This window comes from Natator depressus, chromosome 14, assembly GCF_965152275.1.
Source record: "Natator depressus isolate rNatDep1 chromosome 14, rNatDep2.hap1, whole genome shotgun sequence".
NCBI lineage: Eukaryota > Metazoa > Chordata > Testudines > Cheloniidae > Natator > Natator depressus.
The window spans coordinates 14,591,239-14,606,958 of NC_134247.1; the positions used below are offsets into that span (position 1 = coordinate 14,591,239).

The following is a 15,720-nucleotide window of genomic DNA, read 5'->3' on the forward strand; positions in this document are numbered from 1 at the left end:
TGGATCTAACCTTTCACCAAGAGACCCAGTGCCCCTCTACCCCCAGATGCGGTGTAATCCCCAGTGGATCCAGTCCTCTCCCACTGGATGAACTCACCCGCCCCTGAACTTCCCCCTCTAGCCAGAGATGTGCCTGCCCTGAGCTGCTCCGTTGGCTTGCAACCGCCGTGTCTCCTCCCTAGCAGGGAGAAGGAGAGAAGCCAGGACGGCCCTTCCAGGAAGAGGACCGGGGGAAGGAGCAGGAGAGAGCCGCGGGTGCCCTCGGAGCGCTCCCCTCCTTCTTTCTCTCCCTCCCCGGGCTCTGGGTGGGAGTCACTCCGGATGGAGGGGCCCGTGTGAACAGGTAAGCGGAGCGGGCCGGGGAGGAAGGGGGCGGCCAGCCGCAGGAGAGCTCTGGGTCCTGCACAGCCAGAGAGCGGAAGGGAGCCCGGCTCGCAGGGCTGGGCGCTCCCCGAGGGGGCGGGGGTCTCACGGTTACCGTCCCGCCAACAAGCGGGCAGGGGCCCCGGCTGGGATCCCACGCCCCGGCGGGAGCCGGGCGGCTCAGCCCCAGCGCTCTGCGGTGCCTCGCTCCGGGGCGCCCGGGGCTGCGCTCAGTGACCCAGCCGGAGAAGGAAGGCGGAGGGGTCGGGGGCGGTTTGCCGGCAGTGCCACCCCCTTGCTGCCGGGCCCGGGGGGAGGGCAGGCTGGGCTCAGGCCAGGGCACCCCCCGCAGCAGGCTGAAGGAGGGAGCCCTGTCTGCCTGCTGCCTTGGAACTGGGCCAGGGCACTGCCCCCCGCGAGGTGTGGGACAGTCAGCGGGGACTGCAGCCAGGGCTTTGGGCAGGGACTGCCTGGGTGGAGGTAAACAGCCTCCTGCCAGAGTTTGGACCCCTCTGGCCCAAAGCCCCTGTGGACCCTTTGGGCAGAGTCCCAAACAGAGCTGCCACTGGGCTCCAAAGTCTCACCGGAAACTCTCCTCTACCACACCCGACCGCCCTGATCCCCTCCCATGTCCCCTCAGCAAGGGAACCAGAAACACCCCTGGCACTAGAGATCTTGAGTAGAATTACCCAAGGGCGCCACATCTGGTCCTCCAGCCAAGGTTGAGTAATGCCCACAAGGTGGGGGCCTCATCCCTCCTAACCAAGTCATGGACGGGGCACTCTTCTAACCACTGACCTAACATTAATGACTGCAGAGAGAAGGCTGGATCCTTGTCTGCTGACAGCCCAGCCTTCCCAGGGATAACTAAAGGCAAAAGCACGGGAACTAGCCATCTCGACTCTGGGTTTCACCTTACACCAAATCTTTTCCTGCCTTGTCTCTCCCTTGCCCATTAGCACAGAGAACAAGGGACTCAAAACTTCACCCCCAATGCTGCTCTCCCCACCCCACCCCCGTCCCCCTGTTCCCAAGGAAGTGGCAGCACTGTTCCACCATTTTCACTGCCATAAACGGCTCATCAAAGGGCCACAGCTGAGCACCTAAAAAAAGACCTCCAGGTGTGTACATAGACTTAACCCCATTTTACAGATGGGGAAACTGAGGCACAGAGAGGCCAACTGGTAGGATCATAGGGTCAGCAAAGTGGCAGAGCGGGGCCTGGAACCCGTGTCTCTTGATGTTCAGTCATGAGCACTAATGACTAGGGCCTGCTATCTCCTACCTAAGAAAATCAAGTAATGAGCGGCTTGATCCTGCTCCTGTTAATGCCCCTGGCAAAACTCTCATTGACTTTAATGGGATCAGAATCAGGCCCTACAGGATGAAAGAACTTTGTCAAATAAGTGGACAATAGTCTAACCACAGGGGTAAAACAATGAAGTTTGCACAAGCTTTTCAGTCATCCTTGGAGGATGTGTTAGGCAACAACACAAAAGAGTATCTGAGAATGCAACATTCCCCACAGGGGAAGAGGCGCTGGATTTCAGTAGCTACAATTCCAGCCATTTTGGTTACAAAGAAAACAAGCTGTGCTCTACTGAACTCCACTCCCTTGGGACTCTTGGCATTTGACCCTTCAATTGGCTGTCAGCTCACCTTTCAGTCCGGCTAAGAGTTCAGTCCATTTCAGAAAAGGAGCAGACAAGGGATTGGATGGCATGGGGAATTAGCAATGGGGAGAAAGGTTCAAATTCAGTAAGGATGAGCAATCCATCCGTGACTGACAGCTGGTCTCCTCTGATGGCTGTTCAGTAGTTTATGTGAAAGGTGTTTGCTGGATCTCAGTTCAAGCCCCAGTGGAGAGGTATCCAGAATACATTTTTAAAAATCACTGATATTGGTAACCTTGACTGGCCCAAGATTGACTCAGCCATGGAGACCAACTAGCCTCAGTAGTGGTCCCAACCTTGAACCATAACAGAGAGGCAATGTGAAGGAACAGCTGCCTCTGGTGTCAATGCAGAAAGGCATAGTCAATGTCCAGGACTGTTAATCCAGCATCTTCCGGGAGCACTAAATTAACACACTAAGAAACACCTTTAACAAAGCATGATACAGACACACTGCTAAAACCAGATTCTGCTCTTACACAAGGCTAGTAATATTACAGGGGATAGCTGCCCTTTGTGCCTCAGAGGGGCTTAAGATGAACCTCAGATGTGGTCAGAAGAGATTACCACCACCTGCTGTAGCATTCCACAAGTGACCAGGTGAATTACAAAGGGTTTCTTGCACTTTTCTCTAATGAGACACAGGCTACTGGACTAGATGGATTTCTAGTACAGCAATTCACGTGGTCCTAATGTGCTCATACTTACTGCTGTGATCACTTAATTACCACAGGGAGAGTTAATACCAGGCTTTGTACAGCTGCGTTTCTTTTATTGTTCCACTTGGCAGAGCCAGGTAAATTGGCACCAGAATGACCTTGTTTCTAGTTACTTTTGTTCAGGCAGAAAGCAGCTGGCATGACACTGCGATCACTGGCATTCCTTGCATTAGTCAGTATATTATAAGCAGAATGTCTCAGCATTTATTTCAGGGAGTGGCACATGGGCAGACAAACTAGTGAATCAGATTGCTGAGGAGGGAAACTTGGCTTGTAACAATGTACAGTAGATGGAGAAAGTGGTTGAAAGCTACAGCAGGTGTGCATTGTAATGAGAGATTAATTAGTAGGCAGTGAGTGAGTATAAATAGGAAACCTGGTGGAACTGGGAGTGGCAGGGATCATTAGCTGGACAAAACAGTCTGAGCTGTGCAATCGAGAACAAAGACAAGTTGAACTGCAATGTTCTGGGTTGCTGTCTTTGGGTCTGTGACTACTGGGGACAGACTTTAGACCATGAGCCAGCTAATACAGAGCGATTAGGCCATGAGCCAGCTAATACAGAGTGATCTGATCACACCAGAGGGAAAGACCATGAACCAGTCAGTAGCATTATCTCTGCCCAGCCACAGCGTACAAAGAATTAAACCGTGCCAATCATCCCAAGGTTCGGTTGTATGTTATGTCTCCACACCAAAGCCTTCATCTGTTTGTGTCTCTTTTAAACTGTCTGGGCTCCAGAGCAAGGACTATCTGTTTGTGGACACACTACCCAGCACAATTAGGGCCTGAGATTCAAGCAGGGCTTTTGGTTGCTACTGTAATATATATGTTTAATAATAGAGAGTGAACTTGCCTATCTAGTATGTGTGTACACACACACACGTTAATCATATTCATTTATAGAATGGCTATTTTGGTCCCAGCCTGGTATTTAATATGGACTCCCAGTTAACTAAAGTAAAGGGTTAGGCCTTTGAAATGCTGAGCTAGAGTAGATTATTCCATGAACGGATATAAGAAAGGTTACTTTACAGGAATACAAATAAATCAAAATTTTAAAACCCAGCCAAATCCTCAACCAACAGCTAAACCAGATCACTATTTATTACAAGGCGGCACTAGGGGCCTGTGGCTGGGGCCCGTGGCTGGAGCCTCAGGCTTGGAGTCGGGAGACCTACATTACATTCCTAGTTTTGCCAACGTCTCCCTGTCAGACCCTGGGTAAAGTCACACACTTTCCCTCTCTTTGTCTCAGTTTCCCCAGCTGTGATATGAGGATAGGGAGAGTGACCATCCTTTGAACAGTGCTTTGAGATCCACAGATGAAAAGCCCTGTATCAGTGTTCAGCATTGCACTGTGCCCTGAAGGTCACGGCACATGCAGCCCGGCAGGCAGCCAAAGAGGAGCACACTTTTTGCAGGGGAGGAGGGGCTCTCAGCTGAACGTTTCATGCTGCAGGACCCAGAGAGATCAACCCTGGGAACTGCCACCGAGAGTCTCCCATGGCCGAGACAGGGTGGAATGAGACGCGTCACTGAGATTACCGAATCCCAAGCTGTTAAAGACTTTAAAGATCATGGTTTGCAGCTTGAATTGTACCCAGGAGCAGACAGAGGCTGCACAGAGGTGCCCAGCTCTGCTTGTCCTACTCAGCAGCGCTATATATAATTTTTACTACTGTTGGTATTTGCATGAGCTTCCTTCCCTCCTTAGCATGAGGATTTTATGACCTTAGTTACCCTCAGCAAGGGGACTGTGTGCTGGAAGCAGGTGAAAGGGAAAACAAGCTCTGGGAGGGAGCTGGGCAAGACCAATTCATACCTCAAAGGGGGTGTGTTCAGGACTGTACCTGAACATGTTCAGCCTCTTGTGAAATAAAAGGGAAAGGTGGCTTGTTTCCCAGGCACTTTGGTGCCAGGATCCTGTGGTGAGAGACAGGAAGGTGTTTTGAGCAAGTCTTAGCAGGCATTGGTTCTCCTGGCCAGAGAGCAGGTGTGTGTGCTGTGACTCTCCTTGCATTGCTCCAAGTGCTACCGTATGACAGCTGAGCTGATTTTTCAAACAGGTTGGCTTGGAAGGAGGTAGAAGTGGAAATGTCCCGAGGAGCAGCAGCACATGGGACTTCCAACGCTCAGGACCGGGGATGGGCCTGGATGGTCTTGTTGGCCACTGTGCTGCTTCAGGGGCTAACGCTGAGCTTCCCCTCTTGCACTGGGGTCTTCTTCACAGACCTGCAGCATGAGTTCCAAGCCACCAACAGTGAGACGTCATGGTTCCCATCCATCATGACAGCAGTGCTGCACGCAGGTGGTGAGTAAAATGCCAAGTAGCTGCCTTCAGCTTCCTCTCCTGGCTAAGCCAGTACACAGGGTTCATTTAGTTAATGAGCCTTTAAAATGTCATTAAGGTAGCTATATACTGGCAGTTTGATGGCTATGGGGACAGGGACAACACCCAAACATGAATAGTGACCAAACATTGGCTGTTCAGTGGCCTGCATGAAAGGAGTCTGGTGGGTCTCTCCAGCACTATTGGCCTTCTCTACTTTGATGCTCAGAAAGGTCACAGGTTGAATGGGACATAGATGCTGAGCTCCCTCATCTCTCCAGCTCAGCCTTGAGGCACCTTGGCAGGGTAAGCCAGGTGCCAGAGAGACAAAGGCCTAAGACAATCTTCTTCTCACGCTGTCTTCTCCAGAATGGGAAAAATGCATTTCCTCTTCCACGACAGTCCTTTGAATAGCCTGATACACCTGTCCCTTCCCTCTCTCTGTCCCCAGAGAGCAAGTCTCCTGGCATGTGCAATGGGACAACTTTGCCCTCCATGTTTAAAGGGATGCTGAGATGTTTTTGCTAGACCCATAGAGTCTAGATCCTCAAATACAAAACAATGGTGTTAAAAGCAACTCTTCGGGCTATGACACAAAACCCAGGCAGCTGCCAGTTACATCAGGGAAAGAGTTTCATGGAGCTGGGCTGATTCAGAGCTTCACAGAACCAAAGAAGTTTGTGGTCTTCTCCAGCTCTCTCAGACTCAGTTCATAATGGTCAGGGGACTTTTATCTCTGAATTATGCGAGTCACGCTGAGCTACAGAGATTAGGCCAGTTTCATCCCTGCTCGGAAGGGAGGTAAAGGGGTATTTGGGTATCTCTTCTAAGTGAAGGCTGCTTTAGTTTCTGCCATGTACTTCCTAGGAGCCACACAAACGGAGGCTGGAGCAGGGGGTGCTTACTGGACATGATTTCCCAGCCAGTTTGTTGCCCACTTTGGGGGTTCCCCTGCTGTCGGGGGGGGCCCTCCTAGTGGAGGGGAAGTTGTGACCATCTTGTGCCACCACAGACTGGCAGACTTTCCACGGCTAGGGGCCCAGCAGCCTGGGACACATTAGTGGAAGCCCGCATAAACCAGGGATGACTGAGCCATATATGAGAATGTGAGCTCTGGCTGATATTTGGCACCCCAAAGCCAATGCTCCATTTCCTCTAGCTCACTGGTTTGGCTCCTTAGCCCCTAAAATGCTCTTTGGTCTCAGCCTTTTGCTTTACCGGAGCTGCTGCCTCAGTAGAGCTCCAGGGCTTGAAACCTCTGGGGACTCTGAACTCTGCCCCTGTAGCAGGGGTGCAGATTCCACTGTGGCTGTGTGTGTGACCAAATGCCTGAGCATTGTCACTGGGAGTCTTTTCTGAAAGAGATGTGATGCTGTGAAACGATCACCAGGCAGGCAGCTGTGCCACATATAGCCCCAGTCACAACCCTCGCTACTTACTTGTGTATCTCCAGGCCTGAAAGCTGATCTCCTTTGCAGGAATGCGCTTTCTTTAAAATGCTTATTCCCATGTTGTGCCAGGAGTAGAGCCATCCACACATGATCCAGGGTTGGGAGGCCAGGGAGGGTGAGGAGCCATGGCGAAAAAGAAAGCTACAAGATTAACAACAGTTAGCAGCACTTAACATGATCAAAGAGCTATGTGGTTAGTAATTAATTAATCCTCACAGTCCACGGGGGAGGTATTAGCAGCCCCATTTTACTGATGGAGGGACTGAGATCCCAAAAGTTTGAGCGACTTGCCCAACATCATGTAGCAAGTCAGTAATAAAGCTGGGATTAGACGTCACATGCTGTTTACTGAGTGCAGGGCTAGGAGTTCTTTATTCAAGGCTTGTTGGAGCTATATCTTATGGGGCCAGAACAGTCCTCCCACCCTTTAACTCCCTCCCGAAGACTCACTTCTACCCTGACGTGCACAAGAAGGGACTCAACAAAGTGACTATTATGTCTATATGTACATACTTATCCTATAACCCCTTCCCAACTACGCTGCTCACATGCCCTTACATCTTATTGCCATGACCTCTGCACATCTTCCTCCACCCCCAGCCTATTGTTCTGTTGCCCTTGTTACGTCATGTCTAGATACAACAGTAAGCTCTTTGGGGCAGGGACTTTGTCCTTTTAGCTGTGCTGCGAGGTACTGAGCTGACCTGTAGCCACTATAAAATAAGAAATAGTATTCTATATCCTGTATAGTATAATACACACAGATATGCCTTTATCGATGTGTATCTATAATTATGTAAGTGATATATGTACACACCCAGAAATACTACACAGGTAAAGCTGATCTATATAGGCCATGCAAAAAAAAACCACTCTCTCTCTCTCTCTGTTGAATCATGGTAACTAGGTAATACAAGACCAAAGTCTGAGTGTTTACGATCTCATTAGCACTCTGAGGACACGTGCTAGCTTTATTCCTCTGTTTTACCTAGCTGAAGAATATCATGAGATAGCATACTAAAAATCATATGCGGAACAGCCGTCCATCTAGTGACAGAAAACCAGGGTCGCTTTAGATGTTTAAGAATCAAAAATAAATCCTTGGTCTTACTTTTGGAGTCCATCAGTGCAACAAGTCTCCCTAAGGGCCTGAGGAAACTGACCTGTAAGAAGAAGCTAAAAGAACAGGTGTAGCAAGACGATGACTCACTGGTCCGGCACCTCCTGCTGGTAGTCTCAGGAATTAGCTCTTTCCAGCCTTCGGAGCACCCTCTGCAGGCCAGTGTCTCGCCTGCCGCTGGTCCCCTTGTCCATCCTGGACCCCGGTGCCTCTTTACCTTGGGGTGCTGCCCTGTGGCAGAACGCCCACACTCTGGGTCTCCCCATCCAGGGGAACCCCCAACCCTCTATCCCCACCTTGCCTCAGTGGCTACTGCCAGTCACCATCTAGCCCCCCACTCACTGGGGCAGACTGCAGTCTGTAAACCACTCATCACTGGCAAAGGGGTTTGGACCTGCTGCCTTTGCCTATTCCCAGGCTACCCCTCTGTAGCCCCAGTACCTTTCCTGGCCTTTAGCTAGGCCTGCAGCCTGGGTGTTTTCCAGGCTAGAGCTCCCCAGCTCCTCTGGCCTTCCCCCAGCCCTGCTCCACTCTAGGTACCCTGCTCAGCTCCCAGGCAGCCAGGTCCTTCTCTCTCCATTGCTAGAGAGAGACTCTTCCTCAGCTCCTTTTATAGGGCCAGGTGTGGCCTGATTGGGGCATGGCCCAAGCTGTGGCTGTTTCCCCAATCAGCCTAGGCTTTTCACCACTTCAGAGCCGGAGCAGGGTGACTGCCCCGCTACAACGGGGCTTGGTGTGATCCTAATGGAGTTGCACCCATAAAACATCTGGCGCATTCTGGCAGATCTTGGCTACAGAAGTGACTCGGAGCATTAAATAACTCAGAGAAATTAAAATGGTTTAAGCTGAGTCACGGATTCATAATTACATAAAAGGGTGAAATGGTGCAAGGGAAAATGTAGGCTGGATGTCAGGAAAGATTTCCCGACAGTAAGATCACAATGACTGATCAATTCCCAGTGGCAGCCCCAGCAGCTGAACTCGATAAACAAAACCCTCAGGGATGTTCTGGAGAGAACAATCTGTCACTGGTAGGGGTGGAAGGGGAGTAACTCCGGTCAGCTATTAATAGGTTTTTCCATCTTACTTTTAGATTCTGGTATTAATAAGTACACATACTTTTTCAAGAGGGGAAAGTGAGCCATCTGATTATTTGGATTGCTCCTAGAAAGGCTTAAGTCCTGGTGAGAGAACGCTACGCCTGAAAAACACAAGGAGTTAGGAAGGCTGGCCTAGTGGTTAAGGTGCAACTGTAGGACTCGGAAAACCTGGCTCCAATCCCTGGCTCTGCCACCAACTCCTTGTGTAACCTTGAGACAATCACTTAGGTTTTCTGTGCCTTGGTTCCTCCCCTGTAAAACAGGGATAATAGCACTGCTCTACCTTACCAGAGTGTTGGGAGGTGCTCAGATATCTCAGCAAGGGGGCCATAAAAGTACTATAGACAGAAGAGGAATAGGAGGCTTCCAGTAGCACAATCCTGAAGAGCCGTGCCTTACACCTCCTGTGCAGAGCATGCTCCCTGAGCTAGCTGTAGCCTCTCACGGCCAGCACTGCAACTCCCCTGCCTGTGTAACCAGAGATCAGAATAGTACAGGTGTGCAAGGAAAACCCACTCCACCACCACCCTGGCCTCTGCACACTCAGGGGGTGACAACTAAAATGGGGCCCATCGTGTTGGATTTCAAGACTCTTATGACCAGGAGAGGAAAAAAATAAAATAAAAATCCAGCTGGCTCCAGAACTCCCCCTGGAATGGAGTGTGTTTTGCTCAGCTCTCTGTGTATCTCTCTCCATCTGTCTCTCCTGTGATTGTTCTGTAAACAGACTATCTGAGCTGGTACTAGGGGAAAGGAGAAGAGCATGCTGCCTAGGGTTCAACATCTGAACTGTTTTCCTGGTTACACATGCATATCGCCACACCCCGTTCTGGTTAGAGGTAACACTTAAAAAAAAAAAAAAAAACACACTGAGTCATGCTGATGCTAAGGCCTCGTCAGAAGCGACCAGTTGCTGTCTGATTTGTCCCAAATGGGGTGAAAAATACATGGCAGCTGACAACCAGGTGAGGCATTCAAAGGAGGTTGCACCTCAGTAGAAACAGCTGGACGCAAAAATGTAAGGCATAGGTGCAGAAGAAGCCTCATGGGAAACTATTTCATTTAAAATGTATTGCTATTAAAGCCCTGTGGAGATAGTTAGACCAGTTCACACTGCTCCACCTAGATTGCACTGGTATCTAGCAGAGTAATACGTGCACAGAGGCCTAAATATTCCAAAGTGACTAGAGATTTTGGGTGCCCAACATGAGACACATGATTTCCAGAGGACAGGTACTTAGCACTTTCTGAAAGTCAGGCCCCATCAAAGTGTCTCACCCAAAATCACTATAGTCACTTCTAAAAATTTAGGCCATAGCATTTTAAACATCCTTGAGTGTTAGTTCTAGTTATAACATCTTAGTACAGGAAATGCCTATTAAATTACCATACGCAGAAGCTGGGTTCTTGGAAAGTGACATGAACCATGTTGGATCGTTAGCAGCAAATCTCAAAATCTTTCCTTATTAAAATTAATCCCCTTTGTGTACAATATGGCCCAGAACTAAATGATCATCCTTTGGAATAGCACTAAATAATCAAGTATTAATATATCAAAAACAACCACCCTACTAGAATTAGCAGATTCCAACTAGGGTCAGTGGTTTTCAAACTTTTTTCATTTGCGAACCCCTAAAAAATTTCAAATGGAGGTAATCTTAGACAGTCTGCAGACACCCAGGAGTCTGCAGCCCACAGGTTGAAAACCACTAACCTAGGTAACTGATACTTTGTCCTTGCTGGAATCAGAGATGTGCTAACTAGAGCCATGTCTAAACATATTCGTTAGCATGCAAGCATGGTTTCCCTACCCATTGGGGATGTAGGGATTATTGATTTGAGACTCGTGTTATAATCATGTTATAAAACCATGGTAAAAATGATCTCTGGGGACAGTCTAAAATTTACCATGTTGGAAGGCAGCAGGGACTGCATTATAATACAATTTGCTCTTGTTTGTGTAGGTGTGATCAGATTGGGTTATGGAATTATCTGTTATTTACAGGACAGAAACATGGTTATACATTTCAGGCATGTTTATCCAGAGAATGCCAACCCATCTTACAACATCTTGTCCCCTGACATCTTGCTGTATGGATGGAACTTCAGGTCTATCCTGGTTCTCAAAAAATAACTGCTCTCAGCAATAGTCAATTGGTGTTAGAATGCTACTAGCAGAAACTGCATTTGAACAAGGTTGTAGTTAGCATGGATGGGGCCTTAAGGGTCAAATATATCATGAGACACATTTACAATGTAAATCCACATTGTGATGTAGATGGGACTTAACTGCACTTAGCTCTGTTCCATGTACCCAGGCAAAACAAGCCAGATTGTAACGGAGTCCAGGGGCTGACCACGTTATATCCAGGTTCCCAGCATGGCTGAGGTCGGTGGGTGGAATTTTCAGCTCCCACTGAAATCTCTATCCCTGACTTCAACTGGAGCAGAGCACAGCCCAATTTAGAAGCCCAACCCAAACCTGAGTAGACTACAGCCAATCCCAAACCCAACCCAAGCCTGAGTGTGTAGAGTTGTTTTGTACCCATCCTCCCGAAATATAATAATCCAAAATATACACACTTCAAACTAAGGGCTGTCTACATGAATAATTAGTTTGCAGCAAGCTGGGCTGTAAATCTACCCCTCACTAACCTGCCATGGTCTAAGTATCCATTTGCATCTTTGAAACGGGACTAGATCAAAGCCTGTTAACAAATTGTTCATATGCGCTTCACCAGGGTGTATATGCACATGGGCCGTTAGACCCTGGCAAGCTAGTGTAGAGTGGTTTCTTGCCCCAACTCGCCCCATACTAATTGTTCACCTAAACAAGCCCTCAGTGATAAGAGGCTACTTAACCTGACCCAAGCCTGAATATATTCTCTGCAAATTACATCCGACCGACCCCAACACTTGTAACTGGGTCAGGTTGCACAGCAGAAGTAGGCCAATGCTGAGTGCTTTTGAAAATCAACCCCTCGTAACAGAGATGAGGCCTAAGAAAAGGCAAACGAGGGGCCAGAGGCATCAGGAGTTGGCAGGAGAAGCAACCCTCCGGCAGAGTTGTTCCAAAACGAAAATAAAGACAGGACCATAGAGCTCACCAAGGGTTTCTCCTGACACAGATGGATACCTTCTCCTCTCACATCTGGAAACAGCTGAGCATTCCATGCGCTGCCCTCCATCTGTGCACACAGCATCTCCTGATATCAGTGGGAAAGAGCACAAGGCCCACTGGCTTTAAAAGGCTCTCTTAGACCAGGCACAGCACTAATGTCAATTTCTATCCAGATCCTGATGGGAACATCTTACTTGGTGCACATCAGGATGGAAATACCATTGCTCTTATTTTCCTGACTATAAACAACTGTTTCATGGGAGCTCAGGACTACAGTGCAAAGTCACATACAAAGACAATAAGTTGATCAGAAAGCCATCCAACTGATAAGGAAAGTCCAGCCTCATGCTAATTAAAGCTCTTAACAGTTTGGCTCATGCTAATTAAATTTACTCTCCAAATACTAACTCCGGTGCACTTTATAGGACACTATGTAACCAGTAAATTACAAGCCAGTCGTGGTTACTCTGCATGCCCGTCAGTATTTCTCCATTTCAGCCTGGGGTCAGCTACAGTACAGAGGGACTGGCTTTTGCCTTCCTTACACTGGTGTGAAGCAGGAGTAACGCAACTGTATTCAGTGGAGTCAAAGTGGTGTGAAAACAACATGCGAAGAGAATCAGGCTCAGAGTGAGTGTGTGTGGCTTTTGTTGTGCCTTTCCACCCTTGTTGCACTGATTAAGCCCTGCTCTACTCCTACAATATAGGACAACCTGAATTCTATGCTGGTCAGCAGAGTGAAAAAGCCAAACCCTGAACACCGGACCTATGCCAGCGTAACCCCCCGGTGTAGACACAGTGAGGTTGACAGAGACAGTCTTCCATCAACCTAGCTACCATTGTTTGGGGAGGCAGGGTTCCTACAGCGAGGGAAAAAACGCTTTCTATCACTGTAGGCTGCATCTGCACTGCAGGGTTACAGCAGCATAGCTATGTTGGTATCATCCCCATAGTGTAGACATAGCCTTAGAACCTCAGGGTGTGTCGGAGCACTTTCCAAAGGTGCTCGTGAACGGCCTGACCACCTCCACAGCACCCCCTCATGACCTCAGGTCGCTCTGCCTCATTTTCCCCACTTTACAGGACTCTCTCAATCAAGCTACTAAAACTTTTTTTGGTTCAGCTACAACCCCTCCTTGAGGCTAGATTTATTAAAACAAAATCATTCCCAAAATAGAGTTTTAAGTTGCCCATCAAGTCCATACTCCCAGCCTTTCACTACCTTAAGCCCTTTCCCTTAAGGCTCAGCATTCCCTCCTGGGGCGTACTCCCTCCCAGAAGTCTCTGTAGTCCCTCACTCCCACTTCCCTCTTATTGTCTCTCTCCCCCCAAGCAACACCCCCCACCCAGCTTCCTGCTGCTCTTTATAGGGGGAAATCAGCTCCTCCATACTCAGCTGATTCTACTAATTAAACCACACACCCCACCCCAGGTGCAGCAGGCAGGGCTAATTGGATAGAGCTGGCTGACTTTAGACCTCCAGCCCTTAAAGCAGAAGGCCACCTGATTACAGTGCTTCAAGCATCTGTTACAGCTTGTTCTTTCTCCCTTCCTTGTTCTGCCCAGCTCATACTAACAGGGGGGAATTCTACTCCAGTATGTTTACTGCAAAAGAAGGAAACAAAATCATGAGGGAACCAATCGACCCCTAGATACTCCTTGCCATCCACTGGCTTTGTTAAGAAAATTCATGCTCAGGAGAGTTGTATGAAATTAAGTCCTCCCTAGTAATAAATCCTCATCACCTGTTGGTCATGTCGGTTACTCCTCAGCAGACTTGTATAAGAATTTTTAACACTTACTGTATGCGTTGTGACCTTCCATCAATGCCACTTCAGTAGCCACAATGGTCTTCAATGGATGACCAGATGGAGGAAGGTGGAAGCAGTACAGAGGCTGCAGCTTATGTAGGATGCTATGGGCTGCCTCTTTAGCAGGACAGGCTGCCATGAGCACACCACCATTGTACTGTTGCATCTTCCAAGTCTCCTAGTCCGATACTGGTCCTGATACAAGGCCTTGATCTGCAACACCACCAACATGCAAGGACTTAGCTAGATCAGTGATTTCCAGCATCTCCATCCATGGCCTGCCAGGACAGCTGTGCTGCCTTGGGCAATGCAGGATGAAGTGGGTGGGAACTGATGGTAGGTTGTCCTCATTTGAGCACAGCTGTGGAATGAGCTACCAGAGGAAATTTCTGATAAAAAAATCTGACATTTTAAAACACGCAGTAAGACTCACCTTTTTTTATAGTTTACTCACCATAACTGGAAGGATGCAAATATGCATTGGCTGAGGCTTTCAAAGCTGAACATGGAATGGGGCATCTAAGACTGCTAGGCAGCTCTGCAAAAACGCTGCTAACGTATATACGCCCACAAGCAAAGCATTCTAGAAACCGGGAAGAGCAGAAGAATCACTAATGTTCACAACAGACCTTGCCACACAGATCTAATTCACCCATGCAATGCTTCCATGGACCACCAATGGGCACTATGGAAACCCCTATGGGAGAGAGATCAATAGATAAGAATATTGTTTGAGATCTCTAAAATGATCCTTCTATCACCCAAGTTTGTCCCTGTGTTTGGAAACTCTTAACAGTTTGGCTCTGCCCAGATTTGCTGTTCCTCAAGGTTTGTTGGTTTAAGCAAACATAACCTTGCCTGCACTCTGGTCTGCTCTCACCCCACTGTGGGGCTGCAACACTCTACTGACTTCAATAGAACTACGCCCAGCTTTGCACCGCTGTAAGCAAAAGTAGAATTTGACTCACGGTCTCCATCAGTATTGCCCAGCACAGCAGATTGTCTTGAGTAGCCTCTACGCACTAATCACTAATCGTGTGATTTTTTTTTTTAACTGTTTTCTTCAAGCCTGTCCTTACTACTGGGTTCATGAGCCTTTATGAGACTCTCAGTTTTCATTTAAAAAAAAAAATTAATAATCTCTAGCTTTTATGGTTGCAGAAAAAAGCTTGAAAACATGAAGAACACACATTCTAAAGGCTCAGACTCCAAAAGGCAACAACAACAAAAAACACCTAACGTGCTTTTTTTGTTTTTAATCTCATGGTTTTAGGGGACTGGACTTGTTAATTCTACATGTTTGGGGTTGGCTAACCTACACCACCATCCTGTAAGTTCCCCCACTCAGAAATAAAATTCCACCCTCAGTTTGCTGAGCCAGCCAATGACCTTTTCAAAGGCTGATTCAGCCATGAACAGGTGAAGTTTCTCAAGCAGATCAAAATATAGGCAGCTGCAGCCTTCATTTTAATCAAACTCAGCTGTTTGCTTGACAATTGTGGATTTTGTTTCAAATAGCGAATTGTCTTAGGCCACAAACATGAGCCAGGCTATTTTCCCACTCTGATCAGTTGCTGATGCTGAAGCTTGTGACCATTTTAGATTCGCGTATGTAACATTATATTAAAAAAAAATCAATTGAAAATCCTTGGGCCTCCTCTTAGGAACAAAAGGGAAACTCTAGCATCTCTTCCTCTTCCACTAGAACACAGGCCCTTTAAACAGAGGAGCATGTTCCTCCCCAGCAACTTGCCGGCATGTCACTGCTATTCTTACCCAGCCCTAAAGAGAAGTGACCCAAGTTTGCAATGCCAAGGGATAGATTAGCAATTTACCAGGAGCCTATGAGATGCCCCAAAACTGCATAAGTTTACATATACTTAACTGACCACATATGCACACATCCAAACTTGTTTGTGCACAGAGGTAGCTCAAGACAATTGGCCACCCTGGGTGAAACTTCAGTGTTCTGCCCCCCACTGACCCTCTTGGGAGTTCATGGCAGATGCCCCAGTGCCTCCCCTGCTGCT

The 15,720-nt window shown here is 48.1% G+C and overlaps 1 protein-coding gene across 1 annotated transcript in view; it reads left to right on the forward strand.

The window, feature by feature from the left end:
• The first annotated feature begins 219 nt into the window (after nt 1-219).
• SLC16A5 (solute carrier family 16 member 5) overlaps nt 220-15,720 on the forward strand; it is a 28,041-nt gene continuing 12,540 nt past the window's right edge. The window contains 2 exon segments of the mRNA XM_074971937.1: nt 220-343; nt 4,825-5,069. Coding sequence (XP_074828038.1) covers nt 4,853-5,069 — 217 coding nt within the window. The 5' untranslated portion in view covers nt 220-343; nt 4,825-4,852.